The sequence below is a fragment of the Azolla caroliniana genome, unplaced genomic scaffold (assembly GCF_043228905.1).
Source record: "Azolla caroliniana isolate FFs.n. ecotype wild unplaced genomic scaffold, voAzoCaro1.0.p SCAF_13, whole genome shotgun sequence".
Classification (NCBI taxonomy): Eukaryota; Viridiplantae; Streptophyta; class Polypodiopsida; order Salviniales; family Salviniaceae; genus Azolla; species Azolla caroliniana.
In genome coordinates this window covers 19452333-19476502 of record NW_028230448.1, presented here as the reverse complement: position 1 = coordinate 19476502, position 24170 = coordinate 19452333, and the positions used below count along the sequence as shown (strand labels likewise).

Below are 24170 nucleotides of genomic sequence, written 5' to 3'. Positions count from 1 at the left end.
ACGAGTGATGTAATATACTTTAATGTGGATGATGATGGTAAGTTGTGGCATGTGTTTTCTGAATCGGATGTGTGGATGTCCGCCAATGTTTCAGTGATTCAAGTAATTGCAAGATCTGGAAAAAGATGGTGTTGTTCATTGTGGGTTTTTCAAAAAAAGTTGCTTTATAATTTGGATTGGGATCCAACTGATTATCAATGGAAAAAAACGAATGTTAGTGGAAATGGTAAACATTTGGAGTTCTTCTAGTATTCAGTTAAGCTAGGTAGAAATTCAAAGTATAAATGCCCTACTACCATGGGGCATTGGACTACAAATAATGTGAATGCATTGCAACTTACAAACTTTTGGAAATGGTTGTGGACTATGCAGTTACCGAAAAAAGTGATTTGTTTTCGGTGGTTGTTGATGCATTATGCTCTTTCTTTTGGTGATTGGTTGAGGCAAAATCAACAATATGCTTGTGGAATGCATTGTGGTACATCTACAGAATCTATTTTGCATTTGTTTTGGTTATGTCCCAAAATCAAGCAATTCTGGAATAACTTGTTGTTTTTATTATTGAGTCACCATTATTCTCGTTCTATTTTCTCGTGGGGTGCAGTATTATGGGGTGTCCTTCATGGAGACGTTATGAACTATGAAAGTATGCATGCTCTCATGTCTTTCACTTTTCCAATGGGTACATCTATCTCACTTCCTTTCCATCTTTTATTCCACGGTTTAGAACTGAAAATTTGGTTATTTGGCGTACTATTACGTCATTAGCTCTTTGGACAATATGGAAAATGAGATGTGAGGTTGTTTTTAATAATGCTCACATACATCTCAGTACTATGCTTATTGAATTATAGCTGTTATTTGTCCATACCATACGTGGGCAATATGATGATCTGCAAGATTCAACTGATGCTCAAAGGCAATGTCAAGTGGACTTTAAAAAACAGTGGCGAGGGCTTCACTTATTTTCAGATACAACTTTTGGTACATACCTTCTTTTTTATCGCATAGCTTGTAGATTGTGCTCCATTCGTTTCTTATATCATATCATCTGTTTGATTAGATGTTGGTAGTAGCTTTTGTCTTACAATAGAGGTGAGATGAAATGTCTCCTTTTGTTTTCTATGTATACATTTCTCAAGTAATATACTAAGGTGTATCTTTCTTGAAAAAAGAAAAGAAAAACCGATGCGTCATGAGTTTGGAGAGATGTATAGGCTCACATCGCAGTTTCACATGTTATATTGCATTTAACTTACTCCAACTACAAAACCATATTCATGTTAGTAGACTCCAGTTCTTTACCATACACACATCGGGCACTAGCGAGGAGATTCATTGACTATGCGTACATTACCCCACACAAAGTGCATAAATCTAAGTTTTAGCTTAAAACATATATTTCTCTCATAATATGCTTTATTGATTACAATGTATCTATCTAACATGCAAATAAGAGAATGACCAAAACCAATGGTACTAGGTAAAGGAGAAGTTTTTAGTTTCATTTCATTAGTAGATAGCTACGTCTTTGACGAACGCTTTAATCCCTGTGCACATTTCACACCATGACAATATCTCCTTGGTCATTGTAGGTCTCCCATGGGCCCTCTTGATTCACTACCCTACATTGGTTTTTTGTTGTTGAAGCTTAGGCGTTCGATTGCCAACCTTGTGAACATGATAATGAGCTCTCTTGCTCATTGTGTAGTGTTTAGGTGGTCTCTTGCTAGATAAAAATATGATGATCTCACTTTACCAAATTTCCACCTACCTCTTATCATTTGAGCGGTTTTTTGTCTTCCTTTTATTTTTCTTCTTTCTTTTTGTTCTTGTTTTGACTGACTAGGATTTTGACCTAACATAAAACTTCATTTTTCTATGCTCTTCACACTTGCCACACCACAACATCTAGAAATAATTGTAATCTTCGTCTTCTTGGTTTGGTGTGTTTATTCTTGATGTATGTTGTAGCGGCATCCATAAGAGTTTTTTGTTGAATTGATGCCTCACTATGATTGGTTTTGTTTGTAGAGTGTGTGCCAACATTTCATTTTAGATGTCTTCTCCTCACTATATTAGGTTTCCTTTTTCTAACTCATTGTGAGGTTGACTAAATCAAACATAGTGTGTGTTTGTAACTTGAATCTAAGAGTCAACAATGGGTCGTCTCAAGCTTGAACCGATATGTTCAACTGTTTTTTAACGATTTGGTTATTTGGTGGCTCGGTTCAGGCTTGAGCTTCCTTAACCGATTCGAGCTCGAGTTGAACCAAACCATATTGTCAAACCAATCCTCAAACCGGTTAAAACATAATCAATTCCTAAACCGAACTAAACCGGTTTAGGAACTGGTTCGGTTCAAGTTTGAAAACTCCCAAATTGGTTAAGGCGTAACTAGTTAAGCCAAAACCAAATCATTGTCGATTCCTAGTCCAATCTTGGATCCCTAACTCAACTTCCCTAGTGTGGGAACACACTTTAGTATACTCAAGTGTGCGAACACCACAACTCCTAGTATAGTAACTAGTGTGTCATAGAACTTTAGTTGTTCCATGACACATATCTAGTAGGTCGTTAAGTCTCCACCTCCTTTCCAAGTGGTGGTTGTAGTGAGAGAACATATTGTCAAGGTGATTACATAAACAACTTCTCCTCCTCTTTGTAATAGTTGGTTATCTTATTCTCTTGTTAATACAGTATAGAGAGAAGGTGGTCACTACATAAGCACCTTGTTGAGAGACAAGCTCAACATTGGGTGCGTAAATAGGTGCGTAAAACCGTGTGCACAATATGGTCGTAACGTGTGTAAACCGAGAGGCCGTTATAATGTTATTCCTTGTAAGGGAATAATTTTGTGAGTAAGTGTAGGATGCTCATTTATTAGTGGTCAAGTACTGTAAGTACTTGTGTTAGCCCAATAGTCAGGGCTTGTATAAAAGGTGCTCACTGAGCACGAAGTATATACAGAGAACATACAAAGAATTATTTTTTAATATAGTTTTGTTTTCTGCTCTCTTTGTCTCTCCCTCTCCTTCTCTGTGATTTCTGCATTTTACCGAACTGTCATACTTCCGAACCGTGTACTCTGTCCGTGTCTTTCGCATACACTTCCACACACGTATTCTTTTACATGGTATCAGAGCGTGAGGTATGAGACTCCTCTGCAGCCGACAGAAAAGTTTGTGATAAAGACAGAGTTAAGCTGTAGTTTTCGAAAAGGATAAGACAACAATATTGACAGAGGAATGGGAGATCACTACCAATTGAGAAGCTCGACAGGAGCAACTACACATCTTGGTCGTACAAGATGCACCAATATCTGCTTGGTAATGGTTACTGGAGTTATGTCGAAGGAGCTAATGATACAACACCCGAATCGACACAAAGAGATTTTTCGTCTTGGGAACAAGCGGCAAGCAGAGTTCTTTACTACTTCGCATCCTGTGTGAGTGACTAGCTCCTGAGCTACATTTGAGATGCTAAGACGCCAAAGGACGTGTGGGCGAATCTCAAGGGGATTTTCGCCGCTAGCACAACGACCAGGAAGTTGCAGCTCAGGCAGGAGCTCAACAATGTCCGATAGAAAGATCTGTATGTGGCCTGAACGTCGAGGAAGATGAAATGATGCAGCTTTGTCTTGGAGGGTTAGCGTCAAAGTTCGGAGCATTCCGAACAGCAGTCTGCATAAGGAAGAATACGCCTTCGTTCTTCGAGCTTCAGTCAATGTTGCTTGTGGAGGAAAATCACTCGAGTGTGTCGACACGTATGCACGCCGACGGTAGGATGCTGTACACGGAGGAAGACAGGCCCCGTGGTCGTGGTGGACGAGACGGATCGGCGCGTAGTGGAGGTGGCCGAAAAAAGCAGAACGTGTGGCATAATCGAAATGTTGAAAGAAATTCCAAACCCTCCAGAAGTAGGGGGAGTCATAATGGCAACGGAAGCCGGCAAGAGAAGGCCGCGAATGAATGATGGTACTGTGGCAAGAAAGGCCATAGGGAGAGCGAGTGCTGGAAGAAGAGAGCCGATTCGGACAAAACTAGATCGAGTGGAAGAGACGCAGGAAGGCGTTAGAAATCGCACTACGTCGAAGGCTCCGAACGAGCTGGAAATGGATCGGGCCCAACTTTCGTAATGAAGCACAAGGCCAATTCGATGGCCGTGAACACCTCGAAATTGAGCGAGGTGTGGTATGTTGATTCCAGAGCATCAAATCATATGACGAGTCATGAGGAATGGTTCTCGTACTTGGAGAAACTAGAAAAACAAGGAGTGGTCGAAACGGGAGACAACACTTTACATACCATCGAACACGTCGGCAAAGTTCCCCTTAGCCACGTCGGGCAGAAAGGGAAACTCATGAACGTGTTGCACGTCCCGACAATAACCAAGAACCTGGTGTCGGTCGGTCACATTGTCGACCAGGGGTTGCAAGTTCGATTCACGCACCTCGGGTGCTACATCGAAGAGGAAGGCCAAGTCATCGCGCAAGGGCATCGTGAAGGGAGGATGTTCATCCTCGACACCAACCAAGCCGGAACCCCGTTGTTCGCGAAAGGACAGAAGGTCGAATCGGATATTGACTTGTGGCACAAGCGGTTTGGCCACATTAACTTTCTACAGCTTTGTGAAATGTAGACGAAGAACATTGTTTTCGGTTTGCCGAAATTTCGTGGCCGGAATGGCCAAGTCTGCGAAGCCTGCCAACTCGGGAAGCAACACCGACTTCCATTCCCCAATGAGCGTAATCGGAGTCGAAATCTGATCGACTTAATCTATTCGGATCTATGAGGACCGGCACAAAACGTGAGTTTCGATGGTAGCCGTTACTTTGTAACCTTCATCGATGACTTCACTCGGCATACCTGGGCATGTACAATCGCGAAGAAGAGCGAAGTCTTCACATGTTTCCTGAAGGTAAAGAACCTTGCAGAAAGGGAAACATGGCGTAAAATCAAATGCCTATGGTCTCATAGCGGGAAGTAGTACTTCTTTGACTGGTTGACAAGTTATCTACAGAAGGAAGGAATTCGACGCGAATTCTCATGTAGATATTCGCCGGAGCAGAACAACGTAGTTGAGCGGAAAAATAGGACAATCGAAGAAGCGGCCAGGGCAATGCTTGAAGAGAACCATATGCCGAAGTTTTACTAGGCTTAAGCCGTGAGGACGGCTGTTTACTTACAAAATCAGATTTTTGCTAATGGAGGAGTGTCGCCACATGAGTTCGGGCACACTTGAGGATTTTCGGCAGCATCGCGTACATGAATGTGCTGAAGGAGAAACGAAGGAAGCTGGATGCCAAAGCCGAGAAGTGTATCTTGGTCAGCTATTCAGACGAGCAGAAAAGGTATAAGTGCTATAAACCCTGAACAAAGGAAGTTCGCGTAAGCCGAGATGTCGTGTTCGACGAGTCCGCTTCATGGTACTTGCCTTCACCTCCAATACCTCATGACTCCATTCCGAATTCTGAAGAAGAGGTTAGCGAGGACGAGCTGCCTCCACAAGATGAGGAAATTGGAGCTCTAACAGAGAGTTTGATCTCATTTCGGCTAAGTAGGCCGAATGGGGGGTGGGGCCGAGATGACCAACCAAATGAAGAACCGTCGAGTAGTGGAGACTCGGTCGTGTTGTCCTTGCGTAAAGAATCGAGGAGACGGTTTACGCGTAAAGAAAAAGGGAAGAAGAAAATGTTGGAATACGATTTCGGTAGTGCCGAGTCAGATCAGAGTGAATTTTGACGTCGGGCCAATCAAGAAGGAACCTCCGCGGAAGAGGTTGAAATCGATAGAAAAGGTCGGGAAATCGGGTAATCACGAATTATGCCGATCTACCCGTTTGAAGAACCCCGTAAAAAGATATGGGTATAATGAGTACATGGCGCATCATTATGTGTACATGACGTGCGTGGTGGAAGTGCGTGAGCCGGAGAGCTACGCTGAAGCGGTGGGAGATGTGAATTGGTGTGCCGTGATGGAGGAAGAGATGCGTACTTTAATGGACAATGAGACTTGGGACCTAGTTGACACACCGAAGGGTGTAAAGCTGATCGGATGTAGATGGGTGTATAAGGTGAAATACAACACCGACGGCTCCATCAATCGATATAAGGCTCGTTTGGTTGCGAAAGGCTATGCACAGAAGCACGATGTTGATTACGACGAGACGTTCGCGCCGGTCACGAAGATGACCACGATGCGCATTTTGTTAGCCTTAGCAGCGGTGAAGGGGTGGCACTTACATCAGATGGATGTAAAAAATGCGTTCCTGCAAGGTGATCTTGAGGAACAGGTGTACATGGTACAACCCCCCGGATTTCTATCCGAATAGAACACTTCGGCAGTTTGCCGATTGAAGAAGTCTTTATACGGACTTAAGCAAGCCCCGCGAGCTTGGAATGCGAAGATTACGCAACGGTTGTGTAGGATGGGGTTCACAACGTCCAAGTTAGACTCTTCATTATTTATTCGGCAAGGTAAACATGGACTGGTTAGCCTTCTACTGTATGTTGACGATTTAGTCGTCGTCGGTGCCGACCTGGAAGAAATCGGCTGCGTCAAGTCGTAACTTGCGGCATCATTCGAAATGAAGGATCTTGGAGACCTTCATTACTTCCTTGGGATCGAAGTGATCCATTCCCCCGAATGCATATTGATTAGTCAACGTCATTACGCACTGAATATGCTCTTCAAGTTCGGGATGGCAGATTGTAAGCCCATCTCGACCCCTCTGGATAGAAATGTAAAGCTTCGCCGAGAGTCAGGGAAGGCATGCGACACGACACAGTTCCGACAGATTGTCGGAAGCCTAATCTATTTGACGATTACACGGCCGGATCTCAGTTACCCGGTTGGCTTGATCAGTCAGTTTATGTCACAACCTACACCCAACCCACGCCTGGACCAAGCACATTGAGGTGCACTACCATTTTGTCCGCGAGTGTGTCCTTTCTGGTGAAGTCGAACTAGTGGATGTTCCCACGTGTCGGAAGATTGCCAACATCTTCACCAAGTCCCTTGATCTCGACAAGTTGCGGCATTTCTTGGGTGAGCTGGGTTTGTGTCACCTCGACACACTAAACTTGAGAGGGAAATAGGAATAGGAGCATGAAAGGAGCGGTAGTAACCGTGATGCCGAGACGGATGAAGAATTCGATTTCGGGCCGACTGAAGAAGCCGAAGAAGGAAACATGGTCCATAATCGCAAGGAAGAGCCGAAGACAGCTGAACAAAGGGGAAATACAGCCAAGAAGGGCGTAAAGGCCAAGACCAAGATGTGGTTTGATGTTGTCAAGGGCCTATCGGGGTGCGCAGAATCGAACGGGTCAAGGAGCGCGAGCGAGGTGTGAAGCCAGGAGAGGCCGGAGTGAATATCCGGAAAAGCTGATGGAACCTCAAGTTGAGCTTGAGGGGGAGTGTTGAGAGACAAGCTCAACATTGGATGCGTAAACGGGTGCGTAACCCAGTGCGTAGACTGGGTGCATAAAACTGTGTGCAAACCGAGAGGCCGTTAGAATGTTATTCCTCGCAAAGGAATAATTTTGGGCGTAAGTGTAGGATGCTCATTTATGAGCAGTCAAGTACTGTAAGTATTTGTGTTAGCCCAATAGTCATGGCTTGTATAAAAGGTGCTCACTAAGCACAAAGTATGTATAGAGAACAAACAGAGAATTATTTTTTAATATAGTTTCATTTTCTGGTCTCTTTGTCTCTCCCTCTCCTTCTCTGTGATTTCTGTGTTTTACCGAACTGTCGCACTTCCAAACCGTGTACTCTGTGTCTTTTGCATACGCTTCCACACACGTATTCTTTTACCCACCTTTTGAACCTCCTCTTTGTAATCGTTGGTTATCTTATTTTGTTGTTAATATAGTTCTCTAGTTTTTTGCATAAGTCTATGTTTTCTATGTGTGTGTGTGTCGACACACACATACACACACCTTCCTCTTCACAAAATCATATTCGATTCTTTACATGGTATTAGAGTGATTGGTAGCTTAATCCAAGCTCATCCACGTGTGTTGTATATACGCCGACGTGCACGAGGAACCGGTTGACCGTTGTAGCAACAATCTGCACAGTTTGTATCAAAGAAGAAGAAGAAGAAGAAAAATCACTCCATACAAATCGATTACCATGAATACTCAGATGGGGAACACTCTTCTTACCGAGAAACTTGACAAAAATAACTTTGCATCTTGGGAGTACAAGAAAATCAACCTAACCCGGCACATGCCGACCACCCAGCTTGGGAACAAGCGACGACTCGCTTGATGTACTGCCTTGCATCATGCGTTCATGATCACATGCTCGGCTACATCTGAGAGGGCAAAAAGCTGAAGGAGGTGTGGGGGAACCTCAAAAAGATATTTGCCGCGAACACAACAACACGAAAACTTCAACTCCAACAAGAGTTGAACAGTATCCAACAAAGGGATATCTCAATCGCGAACTACACCTTGAAGATCATGGAGTTGTGTGACTCCCTTGGGTCAATCAATGTCAACATTGACGATAATGAAATGGTGTAAATATGTCTCGATGGCCTAGCACCCCAGTTCGCCGCAATAAGGTCGCTAGTCCTCATGATAGAGAATCCTGCCTCCTTCTTTGATATCCAGTCTATGTTGTTGGTCGAAGAAAATCACGTCTGAACGAGGAGCAATGTGCAAGAAGGACACATGCTCTATTTGAACTCGGATGGAGGAAGGGAACAAACTTGTGGAAGAAGAGGTCAAGTCGGTCAAAGCCGACACAACCAAGAACAACCTTGCGAACAAAATTTCTACTACCGGCAAGACGTTGTTGCAACCACACGAGATGAAACGTTTGGAAGAAGGGGGAGCAATCATGCCAGAACAAGCCAACAAAACAACTCCTTCCAATGCGGATACTGTGGCATATTCTATCATTACAAGGCAATGTGTCGAAAGAAATAGAGTGAGTTGGCCTTCGCAAGCCAACAACTCACCAACTACGCCTCAAATTCTAACTACGACGATCATGGCAAAATGTTCATGATGTAGCATAGAGCGTATTCGATGATGACATCGTGTCCAACCAACACTCGTAGTTTAGATAATGATTGGTTTGTCGACTCAGGTGCATCCAACCACATGACATCTCATGAAGATTGGTTTCGAGAGCTATGTAAGCCCAATCGACCCGGCTATGTGGAAACAGGGCATGACACAATTCACCCAAATCTGGATGTTGTGCTAATAACACGTTCACGTTCACAAGTGGAAGGATCACGCATTCTAATACAAGAATCCTCTCTACAAAAATTGGATGCACTAGTATCACATGTTCTAAAATTTTATTAGAATTTGCAAATATAAAAATACATGATAGGTCTACGAGTGGAGATCATTAGAAATTCAAATAAGTTTGGATGTGTTGATAAGTTAATGTAAGCATAATAAAGTTCAACAATGGCTCAATATCTCACTAATGTGCGACATGGGAAACACGAAGTTAAAGACTTATATTAATTTGGTAAGTTTTACAAAAATATGAGGTGTACTTTGACCCATACTCGCATGTATATAATTGTGGACAATGTAGGATAGTGAACTTTAGGATAATGTGATTGGAATAACTAACTTATTAAGGTATTTAATACTTGTATTTAAAGTTGATCTAATCTATTCCTTAGTTTGTTCGTATGGGATCAAACCATATATATATAATTGTGGACAATGTAAGACAATGAACTTTGGGATAATGTGGTGGAAATAACAAACCTATTAAGGCTTTCATACTTGTATTTAAAATTGATCTAATGTATTCTTTAGGGGATTCAAAGTGGATCAAACTCCGAACGATAACACTAGTCACAATCAAAGCACCAATGGAAGAGAAACATAATAGTTTTAACAATAGAAGACAAAGATCCATAATAACAACATGGACAATCATGGCAACAATTCTACGACCATGTCATGTTAAGGTAAAGTTTGACCAAAATCAGCCTTAATTTAAACTACTTCATGTTTCTCCATATTGGTAGTCAACAATGCACGCAGTGAAACCAATGTCATAAATCTACTAACCAAGTATATAGAAATAAAATTGAAACATATAGAAGATTATAAAGAATAGAATCCACCAAGTAAAACCCAAAATTTGTATTAATAATGTGAATTCCAAACAATACATTTCGTGAACAAAAGAGTCTATTACATAGCAAGCAAATTGTCAATGTCATTTTCTTCTTCATCCTGTATAGAAGTCTCTTCGGCTATACGTGCATTGTCTTCCCATGTTAGGCGAGCCAACGAAATATCTTCTATAAGCTCATCATCAAGCTCTAGTAGCTCCCCCGGTTCCCCGACTAACGGAGGAATAGGCTCTCACGAAGCAGGTTGAAACCTTTCGGTATCAATGAGGTTCTTTGCACCAACCTCCTCGTCCTGGTCTAGGCACTCCCACAAAGTCTTAATCCTCATGTTTATAAATATAACTTGCTCCTCGTCCTTCTCGAACGCAACTGTGTTTCTAAAGAGCTTCAATGCACATGTAGACATTGTCCCTGTGAAGAAAGTAACAAAAAGAATTAGTTTTCAAACAAAAAAGATTCAATATTGGTTATCTCAAGATCGTTAACCTAGTTTGAGGAATACCTGTGCCAGAAAAGAGGTCTAATATCCAATCTCCTTCTACAGAAAACATCTCGATCAAGCGCATTATAAGTCGTTGAGGTTTTTGGTATGGGTTAACAAGTTCCCGTTGTCGTGAAGATCCGTCACTACGCGCGGATCGTGAGGCGGAACCGCCGGGGTTCTGGACCAGAAGGATTTAGAGTCGATACAAGCTTTGGCGAGAAAGTACTTAAGATAGATTGGGAAAGAGAGAAGATGAGATTACACGATTGATTTGATAATGAATTTCTTCTTCTTAATTTTCCATAAAAAAAACCATCTTTTTCTCCTCCCCCTTCCCTCTTTTATAGATGCTCTCATGCATATGATGCATGTGAGGGTACAAGACATGCATAAATTGCATGTTTGCCATTTGGCGCTTAAGTATTACATGTGGTGCATGCTAACCATGTCACTCATTTTAGCATTCATGGATGAGAATTTACATGTAAAAGTATAATGATAGAAATATAATTTTAACTAAATACCATGGCTTAATGGTAAGCCATTTGACTCCTAACTTGGAGGTGCAAGGTTCGAATTCATACTTGCCCTCCTTGTATATGTAAATATGTATATATTTTTATATATTTATTTTATCTAGTCGCCGGTTCGCCGGATGCCGCCGTCGGATACCGGTGTCGACGCCGGATGCCGACGCCGGATACCGATGCCGCATGCCGCCGCCGGATTGCGGTCGGATGCCGTCAGATCACCGGCTCCATCGCCGGTCCGGGTTTTGGTTGGCCAAAACCCTTTTCGAGTAGCTAGCCACCTCCACTCTAAGTTCAAGTTACCTTGAACTCTCTATGCTCCACACATAGACACAAAGATAATATCTTTTGCTCCACCTTATATATGATGAGAGCTGTATTTGTCGTGCCTATGTGGGATATCTCACAATTTTCTCTTTTCTTTTCACAAACTTTATACCCTCATATCTTGACATTTAGTTGTCCATTTCTCGTGTAATAAAGTGCATTCGAAACCTCCATCATTTTGTACTTAGATATTAAAAATGTTATCTTCACAATTATTGTATTACGTGATTCATACTCGATTTTGTACGTTTTATGGGATTTTCACACTATTGCCGAAAATCTTCACGACACCGTTCTATCGTGGTGACATGTCGCAATTTTCGTGTCACTGCTGGATATACCAGCTGATTTGAAACTCCCACTTCAATAAAATGCTCCTTGATTCTTTGTTTCTTAATTTCATCGAAGTAGCCAACCGTAATGTATTCAATGGCATTTACGGACCAAAAGGTTGGCCCTCTATTTACATTGGTTTTTATCCTATAACAAATATTACATCGAGTTAAGAATAGATTGAACAATCTTAAGAAAGGCAATATAGTGAATGCGACATATAAATAATCCTTACCATGCAAGTTTCTCGATGCCATGGCAACGAGATCTCAAAGCTTGAGCTATCAAGTACCCTTGGTCCATACTATGAAAGACAACTATTCTCCACAAGGATGCAATCGTTAGCTTAGCAAAATCCTTGACCATCTTCTCTAACTGTTTAAACCTAAACGGTTCATCGTCGTATGATGACCCCGCCATTCGAAATCCATATGGAATATCAACAATCATTAGCGTATATTCCTTCTTTGGCACTTTTTGGATCATGTCAACGACAACGCTAAAGTTTTTGAAGGAGCCATCTTCCTCAATTTCGTATGCCTTGACTAAGCGACGATCCTTTTCTTTTCTAGCTCTCTCGAGATATGCAAGGAAGGATGTCGGGAAATCGTGTATATCCTTAACCTCTCCTTGTTTCTTGCCACGACACGGTTTCTAATAGAAGCAATAAGACATCAAGTATTATTACACAACCTTAAGACATATGAGGAAAGCTTAATGATAAGACACCAATACTAACCCAATCCTTGAATGCAATAAAATACTCGGATAACACCTTATATGAAGACGTTAGAGGATAATCCTCAGTCACTTGTTCCCAAGTTATACATCCAAGTTGTTTCATCATAACTTCTTGGATCTTCATGTACACCTTATGACTGTGAAATTAGAAAACGAGATTAGAACTTTCAATTGCACCATATTGAATTCAATATCACTATTTGAAAGACTTACTTATTGAACTCAATGACCATTTCTTTTGTTACCGGTCGGCATAGGAGTCCAGAGTGTGAAACGATGGAGTTATTTAATTATTAAGGAATGGTTGTAAGTAAGCTATTAGTGTGGACAGACGAACCGGAATCGGTATGCCGTTCCGAATCCGGACCGATCCCGAACAAGTGCGGATGGCACCGTTTTGTACGACAAACCGGAAACCTATTTAAAGGCCCGGATACAATGTAATGAGCAGCGGATAATTAATGAAGCTTAGTGTTTTTTATCTCTCTGTGTTAATTGCCGTTTTGCATTCATTGTTATATCTTACGCGTGTGATTATTAAGGACGATCTTGCTAAGTAACCTAATTAAGTCGGATTAATCGTTGAGCCTAATCCTCTTGCCGTAACACCCTTTGGTGAAATGTCTTCCGTAGACACCCTGTGTTAGGCCATTATCTGGCCCTAAGAGTTAACATCTTCAAGGCTTAAATCTTTCGCCACAACCCTTGACAAAACAGACACAAGAAGTTGCTCGTCCTTAATACCTTGCATTGCTCTCCACAGAGACAGCTTCATGTCATCAGCCGCTTCTTCAATTGTCAAATCAATTTTCTTGGCCGCTTGTGACTTCAACTCTAGTTGAGAGTCTACCTTACATTTCTTTTGTCGTTGACCCTTGACCTCCTTATTCTCCCACATTGAGAAGATTTGATATTGTAGGCCCCATACTTCTCCATCTCTAAAGGCAAGTTGAAACCAGGACTCATATTTCCGAAGACCATCGGACTTAACATTATCATCCACCACAATGCCGACTTCATGCAAACATTGACATCATAGGCCTGGATGTAGCTTCACACCGAACTTTTGTTTGACGTCCAAGTACTCGTGGTGGAAGAACCTTATACGCTCAATCGATCACATTTTCTGCCTATAGTCATTATCGTTATTGTGGTCCCATGCCAACCGCTTTGCCTCTTCAGTTGTGAGGCCCACGTAAATTTTGCACTCGGCAGACTTGAAGAAGAAAGTCGTTGGATGTTCTCTCACAAGTTGCCGACGTGCCTCCGCCGAATGCGATCCACCAATTACAAAGTAATTGTATTGATCCTGCTTTCTTATGTCGAATTCTTCTATGGCTGCACATTCTTCGGGATCCACCATAACAATAAAAGGCACAACGGTAACATGTGGATTAATTTTCATTTTTTTCTTGAGATTTTGATCATGCATTCGGTGTGGCTCTCTGATCTCAAGTGGTCTTCGTCCTGTTTTTTCATCTATAGGGGGCCGATGGATGTGTGTTATAGGAAAATTAAACACTTGCCCTTTTCTGACCAATTTACGTTGCATTAACTCTCTTCGTATCTTATTCTGCTCGGATGACAATACACCCGATGCTAGCTCAGCTCCTGGTGTCCCCCTAGTGTCCTCATCTTCGTTTGAGCTTGATGAGTCGGAGCCCGATATTTTAGTGGTCTTGATTGCACTTTAGATGCCCTTTTCGAGGCCTTCACTAGGGAGGGCAAGGGCTCCCTTAGAGTTTCATGGCCTTGTATATAAGGCCTCAAGGTGACAATAAGGTTTTGTGAGCTTTCTAGATTTTTTTTAAAGGATTCTGGCCCACAAGATTCCTTTACTAGTAGATCTTTAGAAAGGTACACTTTACGTACCCCCTTAGAGCACTCTATCATTACAAGAATGTTGGCCGAATCTGAATCTTCGTAGTAAAATCAGCCATACATAAATGCGGTTTCATTTTCAAGATGTCCATCGCCCTTCTTCTTTGTTGTATACAACACGACTTTTTTCTTGGAGTCGACGTATTGCATACACCATTCCTTGTCCGTTAGATCACGGTCAGGAAGGTCCTCACCACTAGTAGCTGCTAACATTTTCTTTTGGCTGACATCATCGGATGGTTGAGATTTTGTCTCCTCGTTGAAGAGAAACTTGTTTCCTCTCTTCATGTTCTAAGGAACTATTAGTTTCTGGGTCTCAATTGGAGAGCCTTGAATCTAGAGCTTTATCTTCTTCACAGGTCGGTCTGACAAGTTCTCAAATGACCTATTTAAAAAAAGGTCATGCGAAAATATAAGTTAGGTGGTTGCATATTAAAATATAGATTAAGGTTGTATATTAAAATATACATAAGTAGATGAAGACAAAAACTAGCGGGCGATTTGTGGCAAACTATAAATATCAATCTTATATTGAGCGAACATGATAGTCCTTTATTCGAAAATTAATTCTAGTAAGGGCTATTCAACTTTGAAAATTATACAAGGATATGTATCTTAATAATTATACAAGGATATGCATCATATTGAAGGGTAGGTATGGCTTATATTGATTCCATATCCATATTGTAGAGAATTTGCATACGACAGACTTAAATTTGGTATCATAAAGGTAATTCACGGGTTATTCTCTATTATTTTAAGCTATTATAGGTCATAAAACCTTTTTAAGTAAGGCCGCTAGTTGTTACAAAATATAGCAAATGTCACTAAAAAAGTCTGAATTGGACATAAAATTTGGTATCTTTTCACACATAAACTAAATTGTACCCCCAAAGACACAAAATTCCTGTTTAAAGTTTGTGTTTTGCACAAGAACTTGATACGGCATATCAAGTTCCTGTGTAAAGTATGTGTTTTATACAAGAACTTGATACGACGTATTGAGTTCCTGAGTGCTAAAACATATTTACAAAAATGTCTGGAGTGTCAGAGGCTTACCTGGAGTCTTGGAGCTCGATTTTCTTTGAAGACATGGTTGATCTTGTCGATATTTAGGGGGAGATCTCGCTTTCGTGCTTCGTGCTCTGTGTGCTTTGTACCAACATATATATGGCTTGTAATTATATTATACTTGATGGCTAAAGTAATTTTAATTTGAATTATATATTATCGGATTAATAAGGTATAAAAAAAATATTTATTTAACTTTATACTGACTAGTTTAAGTAATTATTAATAAGTTGAATACAATTATTATATTAAAAATACTATCTTTATTTATTGTATTAATATAATATTAAATTATATAGACATTATATTGAGGGAGCTTTTGTTTAGAGAGGAGTTTATGTTTAGAGAGGAGCTTATCAATTTTTTGTATTAGCCCAAGCACATAACTTAAAGAGCTCTGTGTGGACCTTAAGCCATGAGTGAAGACTCACTGTTCTCGATTGATGAATATTGTTTGTCATCAGACTCTTCGTTTTCTACTGAAGAGTATTGTCTGTTGACAGACTCACGATTTTCTATCGAAGAATATTGTTTGTCGACAAACTCACCATTTTCTATTGAAGAATATTGTCTGAGCTCATCTTCACCTACAACGCATATGAATAATGACACATGTGAAGAGTTCTCTATTGAAGAATACGATATTAATAAAGATACGGAGAATGAAGGTAGTGCCAATGAAACATCAAATATCATGGGCGATAGTCACAACAAAGAATTGGATAGTAACAAGGTTACACCAACTTCTATGCAGGAAGAGAAATCTAGAAGCCCTATGAATATTAGAAGAATCCCACGAAGAATTCGTCTGGCTAGATTTAACTTGGTGACATCAGATAAGCAGATTGGATTTGATGTCAAAAAAATATGTTGTGCCCATGGTTATATGTCTATGATTGGAAAATCAAAGTTGTGCGAATTAAGGCGATACTATTTTTCGATGACTGGTGATGAGCAAGACACTTACCTCATGTCACATATGCAACTAGTGTCTGACAAATGTACGGGGATCAAAGTATCATTCGAGTATTATATCTTCCATGCACAACAGATATGTAGAGTTGCATTCAAAATTGCGTTATGTGTTAGTAACATGCTGCTACATAGAGTACAACAACGTCTACTTAGCGGGGATCAAATGCTCAATTGTAAAGAGGTTCCAAGTACGAAAGGTGCAATTGGAAGACATGTTATTGGTTGGATGAAAAGTTACTTTCAGTTAAATTGTGAAGTAATGCCCACTACAGGTAGGATGCACCTCTCTGATAATTACACACGTCGGGAAGTTCATGATGTCTATCGTTCTAATATGGTGGGCTCACGTAATAAATCTGTCTCGTATAGCTAATTCACAAGATTATGGAGAGCTCGGTTTTCAAATGTTATCATTCCACGTAAAGTACACATGGGGTATTGCTCCATTTGTGCAAATCTTAAAAGTTTGCCTAAAGGTGCAAAGACATCAATGGACAAGGATATGAGTAAGAAGTTACTACAGGAGCATCGTGAGGCACAATCGTTAGAACGAAAGAAGGCGATGCATCATAGAGAGAAGTGTTTAAAGAGACCCGAACAATACATGTGCTTAATGATAGATGGCATGGACCAGAAGAAGACGTGCTTGCCGCATATGCGTAACAATCGGCAATGGTTCGGTTCGGTTCGAAAGCCTCAAACCCAAACCGGTTTGAACCGAACCGTTAAGAAAATGTTGTAACCCAAATCGAACTGAACCAAACCACAAAACCGTCTAAACCGAACCGGTTGCACGAAATTCAAACCTGAACCAAACGGTTCTTGAAGTACTAGAACCGTTAAACTGCTAAACTGGTTAAACCACGATTTCACGGTTTGGTTTTGGTTTCGGTATGAAACAAATTATTAATGTTTTTTCTCAATGCATTATGAATTTAACAAGTTATATCAATTGGCCATTATAATGATACATAAAACTTTAAATAAGAACAATTTTCTTATGAGGAAAGTTTCTCATATGCAACGATGAAAATTGCAACAACAAGAGCACCAATAAGTGCACCCATAATTCATTTGATGAAAATTGCAACAAGAGCACCAATAAGTCCACCCATAATCCATTTGTTGTGACTTATTCTTCGTGTCTAATGAAATTTACAAAACTAGGGATTGTTCGGAACCTTAGCAACAACTTCTTGAGACGGTGTTCCCAGCAAGTCAGTAATGAGGTCTAACTGATGTGCAACATTTCTACCAGGAAAGAGTGGTTCTCCTGTCAATAGTTCAGCGAATATGCATCCAATGCTCTGCATGTCAACTGCAGTTGTGTACTATAATAGCAAGTTGCAACCAAGAGAATATGTAAGGCAAACAAAGACAACACACATAAGTCCATAGAATACTTTAAGAGACCAGACAAGCATTTTCGTAGTTCATCATAAAAAATGACACATTTACAGGTCATCAGACAAAATAAAACATTCACAGGCCTGATGACCTGTAAATCTTCGTGTTATGGATATTAAAATCTTCTTACTCTTGCCAATGTTGTCATCCACATCACCTGACACCAAGCTACAATATCAAAAGCAACATCCTCAAAAAATTAGCATAGATACATAAGAAAGAATCAAAATATTAAGAGAACAAATTCTTAATTTTAAAGTAATCTAGCTTCTCTAATACTAAAAACCTTGAAATGTAATCATGAACAAATCAACCAGAGAAAATATCTCCATTTAGAGAGTAGCAAAGTAGAAAAACTATATATCATCGTACCTGCTTGAAGGAGTGCTTGTCTCGGTTGAAGGAGTGCATGAAGGAGTGCTTGTCTCGGTTGATGGAGATCTTGCAATATGGAAACACCAAGCTCCTCAGTTTCTAGAATAGCCCTCTTGCTTTCTTTAATTTTTTCACTAGATTGATTAAGCCTCTCCAGCATACGAAATAATTTTAAAATGACATCAATATAACAATGGTGGATTCAAGTTAAAACCACCAAATCATGAAAAATGAACAAATTTAAGTTCAAATGCCAAACACTTAAATTTTAAATTTTAAATATGTTCATCAACAATATGAAAGTATAATGTTTGAAATTAAAAAGAAATATATGGGCAATTAAGCACGTGTTCTAACTTCTAATTTGACTCAACATATAGTCCACTACATCATCCTCCATAGCAATATCTTCCACATCTATATCCAACTTATTATACGCTTCACTAAAGTCTTCAGGTAATGAAACATTTGCCTCATTAAGGACATCCAACCATGACCTAATGCACATTTCAGCCTTGAAAGTTCATGAGTGTAGACGAATTCTATCGTGAAAGTTATCTTTTGCTTCAGAATTAGCCTCCTCTGAAGGCACTGATGATGCTGGTATTGCTAAATAATCACACGCCATCTTGTACATTCGAGGTAAAGCAAACCTGGTTTAGATGTAAACAAACATTTTGAAACTGATTTTGCACAAATTTGATGAAAAATGTTAAATTTATAATTGAGAAATGTGAAGCAAACCTGTTGTTAAACCACCATTGAAGTGGATCAATATCTGTTTGTGCTACTGCTAGAGGAAATCTCATAAACTGTTCCATTTCTAATTGTGAAGATGTCACTGATTCTTGAGAAGGCTTATTGACACCTAAGATTTCCCAAAGATCTTCACGTTTTGTAACATCTCTTTCATGTGTTTCATCATTAGAAGCCGGAACATAAACTACATAATTTTTTTCCAAGACTTTGTGAACCAAATCAATATCCAAATTCCTCTCAATTGCGTTATTGGATATTGGAACTCTGAAAACATATATGAAGATGAAACACATTACGAAATATGTATGAAAAAAATATACCAATCAATTTACTATGTATGAAAAAAGCTATTAATAGAGCAACATATCGTGGATCAAGAAAGGTCGCAATTCGAGAAGGTATGGACTTCAACGATTCTTGATATCTTATCAAATATTGTAAACATTTGTCACTAGCTTTTTCTTGCACTTCAATAGTTACCTTACTTGTGTTAGATTCTATTGATTCCACATCCACTCCCAAATACTTGTTACAATGTGATAACATGCCATTGAAGGCAAGAGAAGCTAGTGAGAGGATGGGGTACTTTGACCCACTTAAATAGGTACAAATTCTAGTAGGTAGAAGAAGCCATTGTTCCATTGCTTGTATGTGGTTCCAATCATCTATAGTAAGCATACTATCAACAAAATCCGCAGTAATAATAGAGTCGGCTATAGTACAACTTAAAACATCTCTAAGTTTCAAGGCTTCTTGGTACATTTCTAAGGTGGAATTCCATCTCATAATTCCCGCTCTCCATGCTCATACATTGATTTAGAATACTTTCTAAATATAGCTCTACGAACTTTACTAGAACGTATGGATACCAAAATATTTCTCAACTTCATAGTGGAAGGTGAGATGACCTCTAATGCAGCCTTAATACCAAGTTGAAATACATGAACCATACATCTCAACATATTTGATGAAGGCAAAATATCATCCCCATGCATATCATGTAGCAATCTACCCAACTCATTTGATGCCACAATAGCATCACTAGCACCATCAGATGTTACGGATAAGATGTGAGAAGAAATACCGAAGGATTTTAAACGCATAAATAAAGCTTGACCACAACGCTTACCTACGCCATCACCAAGAAATACATGGAAGAAATAAATGAGCATAGACATTGGCTTGGCAGATTCTCTACATACCCAATGTAATGTCATTGGATAAAATCCTTTCAAACTATTATTAGACCACCCATCAAATGTAATTGCAAAACGAGAATCGAGTGTAGACAAAACACCTATAACTATTTGACGAATGACAACATACATTTGCCCTATTGATCGTTTTAAAGTACGTGCTGACTTAAGCCTATACCCTGGTAAGACATCATGCATGAATTGTTTAAAACCTAAGGACTCAACATGGACATGAGGCAACATTTCTGTGATTATATATTTTGTGACAGCGCTATCAATTTTCTTCTCTAATGTGCGAGTTATTAGAAGCTTGGATCTATCTAAGGGATTTTGGATCATAGACATTGGACTCATACTTGAGGAACTATGTGGCTCAGATGTGCTATTAATGTGATGTTTTTCTAATAAATATTTTGTTAGTGTACCCGTGGATGTATTAGTTGACCAAGTACTAGAGCAATGTGAGCATCGACGGCGGGGCACACCATTATCTATGATATTTATCGTGTGTCGGTCTGTCCATGAAGTTCGTTGTCTCTTTGATCTTCCTTGAGATGTTTGACTTGTAGAAGCCGAGGACATTGTGTTTGGGGATGATAGAGTGTTCATTGAAGGGGCATCCACACTTGACTCCATGTTCTATGAGGAATTAGAAAACTGTATCGGACAATGAAGTCATAATTAGTTGTATAATAAGATGATACATATAAAATCAAGGCCATAGATTACTCAAGATATTGAAGGAGATAGATCTTAACATGGAATATTTATACGAGAACATATATCTTGATTGAAAATAGTACAAAATCCAATGCATATAAGGAATCAAAAGACGTGGATTATGATACTCCTGAGCATTTGCGGCTTATTCCTAAGCACCTTCAACGAATCATAAAAAAAGGTTTAAATAATTTATCACATAGATTCAACGAATCATAAAAAAAGATGTGATAACGACATGATAGCGTTGGTTAAAAATAGTGGCTATTCATGCCAAATCACCATTGACACCTTTTATCTACCTATCCCACCAGTATGTTTTCTTGATGTACAGGAAATAGGACATGCCAATTGCTGAACGCTTGGCATGGTGAGAACATCTGACACGTAGTACAAAAGTCATAAAATAACTATTTCTCACTAACAAATAATTGAAGAGGCAACTCCAAGCTAAACCAACATTTGTAAAGAAGACCTCTATAGGTTATGTTATCATTGGACGTGCAATCATGCCAAAAACACAAGAAGTGGACCACAATGTTAAACATAAAAGTTGAAAGCAAGACCACTCTAAATTGCAGTATGTCATGTTGTCTATAAAGAAGGGAATATACAATGCTTTTTATAGGTTTTGGCAACCAATGACTGTAAGATGAATACAAGGCTTTTATATTTTAATCGATGTTGTCTTAACACACGAATCCACGATTACAATGGACCACCAAAGATTGTAGAAATACCCTTTGGACCTTCAGAATCGTATTATGTGGCTCATCCCAATTCTCTGGCTCAAAGAAGTATTTATGTGCCTTATATGATGCATTCCACATGAACTATGTTTAGGAAAAATACCTGATTAGTTTGAGCGCTCACAAACTAGCCTGACCACTGTAGAAGAAGAAGGAGAAGATGATGAAGGAGAGGGAGAAGAACCGCTGCAATCTGTAGAAGAAGGAGAGGGAGATGAAGGAGAAGCGAAATTAGAATTGAGACTCGTTTGTAGCTACTGTTTGAATAAGAAATAAAAGTAAAATTAAAAATAGGTATACAAACTAGGTTTTTGAAAAGCTAGGTTAAATTTGATCACTTTTTCCTAAATTGACATAATTAACCTTCAAAAAATGTGTTGGAGAGAGAAAATTTATAAAAGTATCTCATCAAACCGTTTAAACCGAAACCATTAAGCCGATGAGGACTCAAACCGAACTGAACTTGTGTCCCCCCGAACCGAACCGAACCGAAACCGAACCATTTGTGAAAATCCAAACCCGAACCGAACCGGTTAAACCGCGGTTTCTCGGTTCGGTTCGGTTCGAACTGAACCATTGCCGATTGTTACATATGCGGAGGCTCCCCAAAGACGTCAATGATGAGTGCCTTGTTCAAATGCACTTGGTGGGATGCTTGGCTTATAATAGGTCAGTTGGACCTCACGTCTTCATTACATACCCCAATGTTCACAATGACCCTAACCTAACAGTTACAGTGATTCACCAAGTTTTGATGTCTTGGGGCCAACCGTTCCCCCCTGTTCTATACATTCAATTGGACAATACTGCTAGAGAGAACAAAAATTCTACTATGTTTGGCTATCTAAGTATGTTGGTCAACCAAGGATTGTTTAGAAAACTGAAAGTCAAATTTCTTTTGGTTGGCCACACACATGATCATATAGATCAGATGTTTAGCACATTCTCCAGACAGTTGTCTCGGCATGATGCTTTCACATTACCAAAACTATTTTATGTCATTTGTGATGCATATACACCACGCCCAAAAGTGTTACACTTGAAGGAGGTATATGACTTTAAGAGATATATATCAGATGGGGGTGTTGGGAATGTTAAAGTGCTCTCCAAGTTAAACAATATAAGCTTTAATCACATTTTTATGATAAAGAAAAATGAAATAAGTGGTTCTACGGTTTTGTATGCTAAACAATATTCATCTTCTACAACATGGGAACCTAAAGGTGTTTGCCAGTTATTACTTTGCATGCCGAGTACAATTGTCCATGGAGCTAAACAAATGCCAATTGAGAAGAAAGGACAGTTGCATAGTGACTTGGTATCGGAACAAAAACGGTTATGACTCCAAGCCTTAGAAGAAAAAAGAAAGCATATTGAGGCCGCCAAGAAATATGCCGTACAACAAGACGCGTCAGGGTGGGATGTATTTTTTAGTGATCAGAAAGGAATTATAGACAATTGTGTATTTGGTGATAATTGGAATTTGGAAACGCCATTCACATGGTCGCTACAACATGATTGTGTAAATAAAACTCCGGAGCAACTAGCAAATGCGATTAATGATAGTTTGGTCCATCCACAACAAAGAAACATTTATGTGGGACCAAGGATGACCAAAGTAGTCGAAGCTAGATGGTAAGGCAATTTGCAAGAGCTCGCGACGGGGATGTTGATTGCAACGGCGGCTGATGAGAACTCACATGGCCATCAATTTTGGGTTGGTAAAATTCTAGAAATGCTAATGCATGAAATAGAAAACACGATCAAGTCTATAAACGTTCATTGGTACAACACTAGAAGTGCAAATGCTTTTACAGGTAAGTATACATTGGAGATGATTGAATGCCCAACGACAAGGGGAGGTAGGAAGAGGAAGCGAAACATTCATAACACCTCGACCCTTAATATCTCTAATGTGGATATCATCGTGTATGACTTCACGCTTACAAAAGCCGGACGATTAAGGAAGTCAACAATAGATATAATAAAAGAGAAATTAGCAAGTCTATAAGTTGGCTCGAGTCGAAGGCAAACGAGATCTACTACATATAATCTAGAGTCAAACCATTTGGTTTATGACGAAGATAATGCATTGATTGGTACATCCGAGGATGACGAGGAGGAATCATCATTGTATATTAGTTATAGTAGTGATTCTCTGTAAAGGAGTGATCATGATCATGAATGTATTTTTGGCTATTAAGAGTAACTACATTCCGCTTGTAACAAATCGAGTAATATAAAAGCATGTGTTTTGAATTCTAATAATTTCTAAAAAATCGTTTCTTATAAAATAACATTGGTTGTAAAGTTTGTGATATAAATTGAGAATGTAACTTTTTGAAATTCCTCTTTTTTTATTTATTTCTAAATCACGAAAATAGTGGATTTTTAACATTTTTCATAGTATATTTGAACATGTATGATACTACTATCAACAGTGTTTTGTAAAATCATTGGAAAAGTACTAAAATCAATCAAAATATTCCTTAGCCTT

General features: G+C 39.4%; 1 protein-coding gene across 1 annotated transcript; it reads right to left on the bottom strand.

Annotated features, from left to right (window-relative positions):
- Positions 1 to 18607: 18607 nt before the first annotated feature.
- LOC147856557 (uncharacterized) lies at positions 18608 to 19301 on the bottom strand. The gene is made up of 2 exons (XM_087329135.1): positions 18994 to 19301; positions 18608 to 18902 (listed from the first exon to the last, which is right to left on the bottom strand). The coding sequence occupies exons 1-2, from the start codon at positions 19299 to 19301 to the stop codon at positions 18773 to 18775; spliced, it is 438 nt and encodes a 145-aa protein (XP_087185261.1). The 3' UTR covers positions 18608 to 18772.
- Positions 19302 to 24170: the final 4869 nt, after the last annotated feature.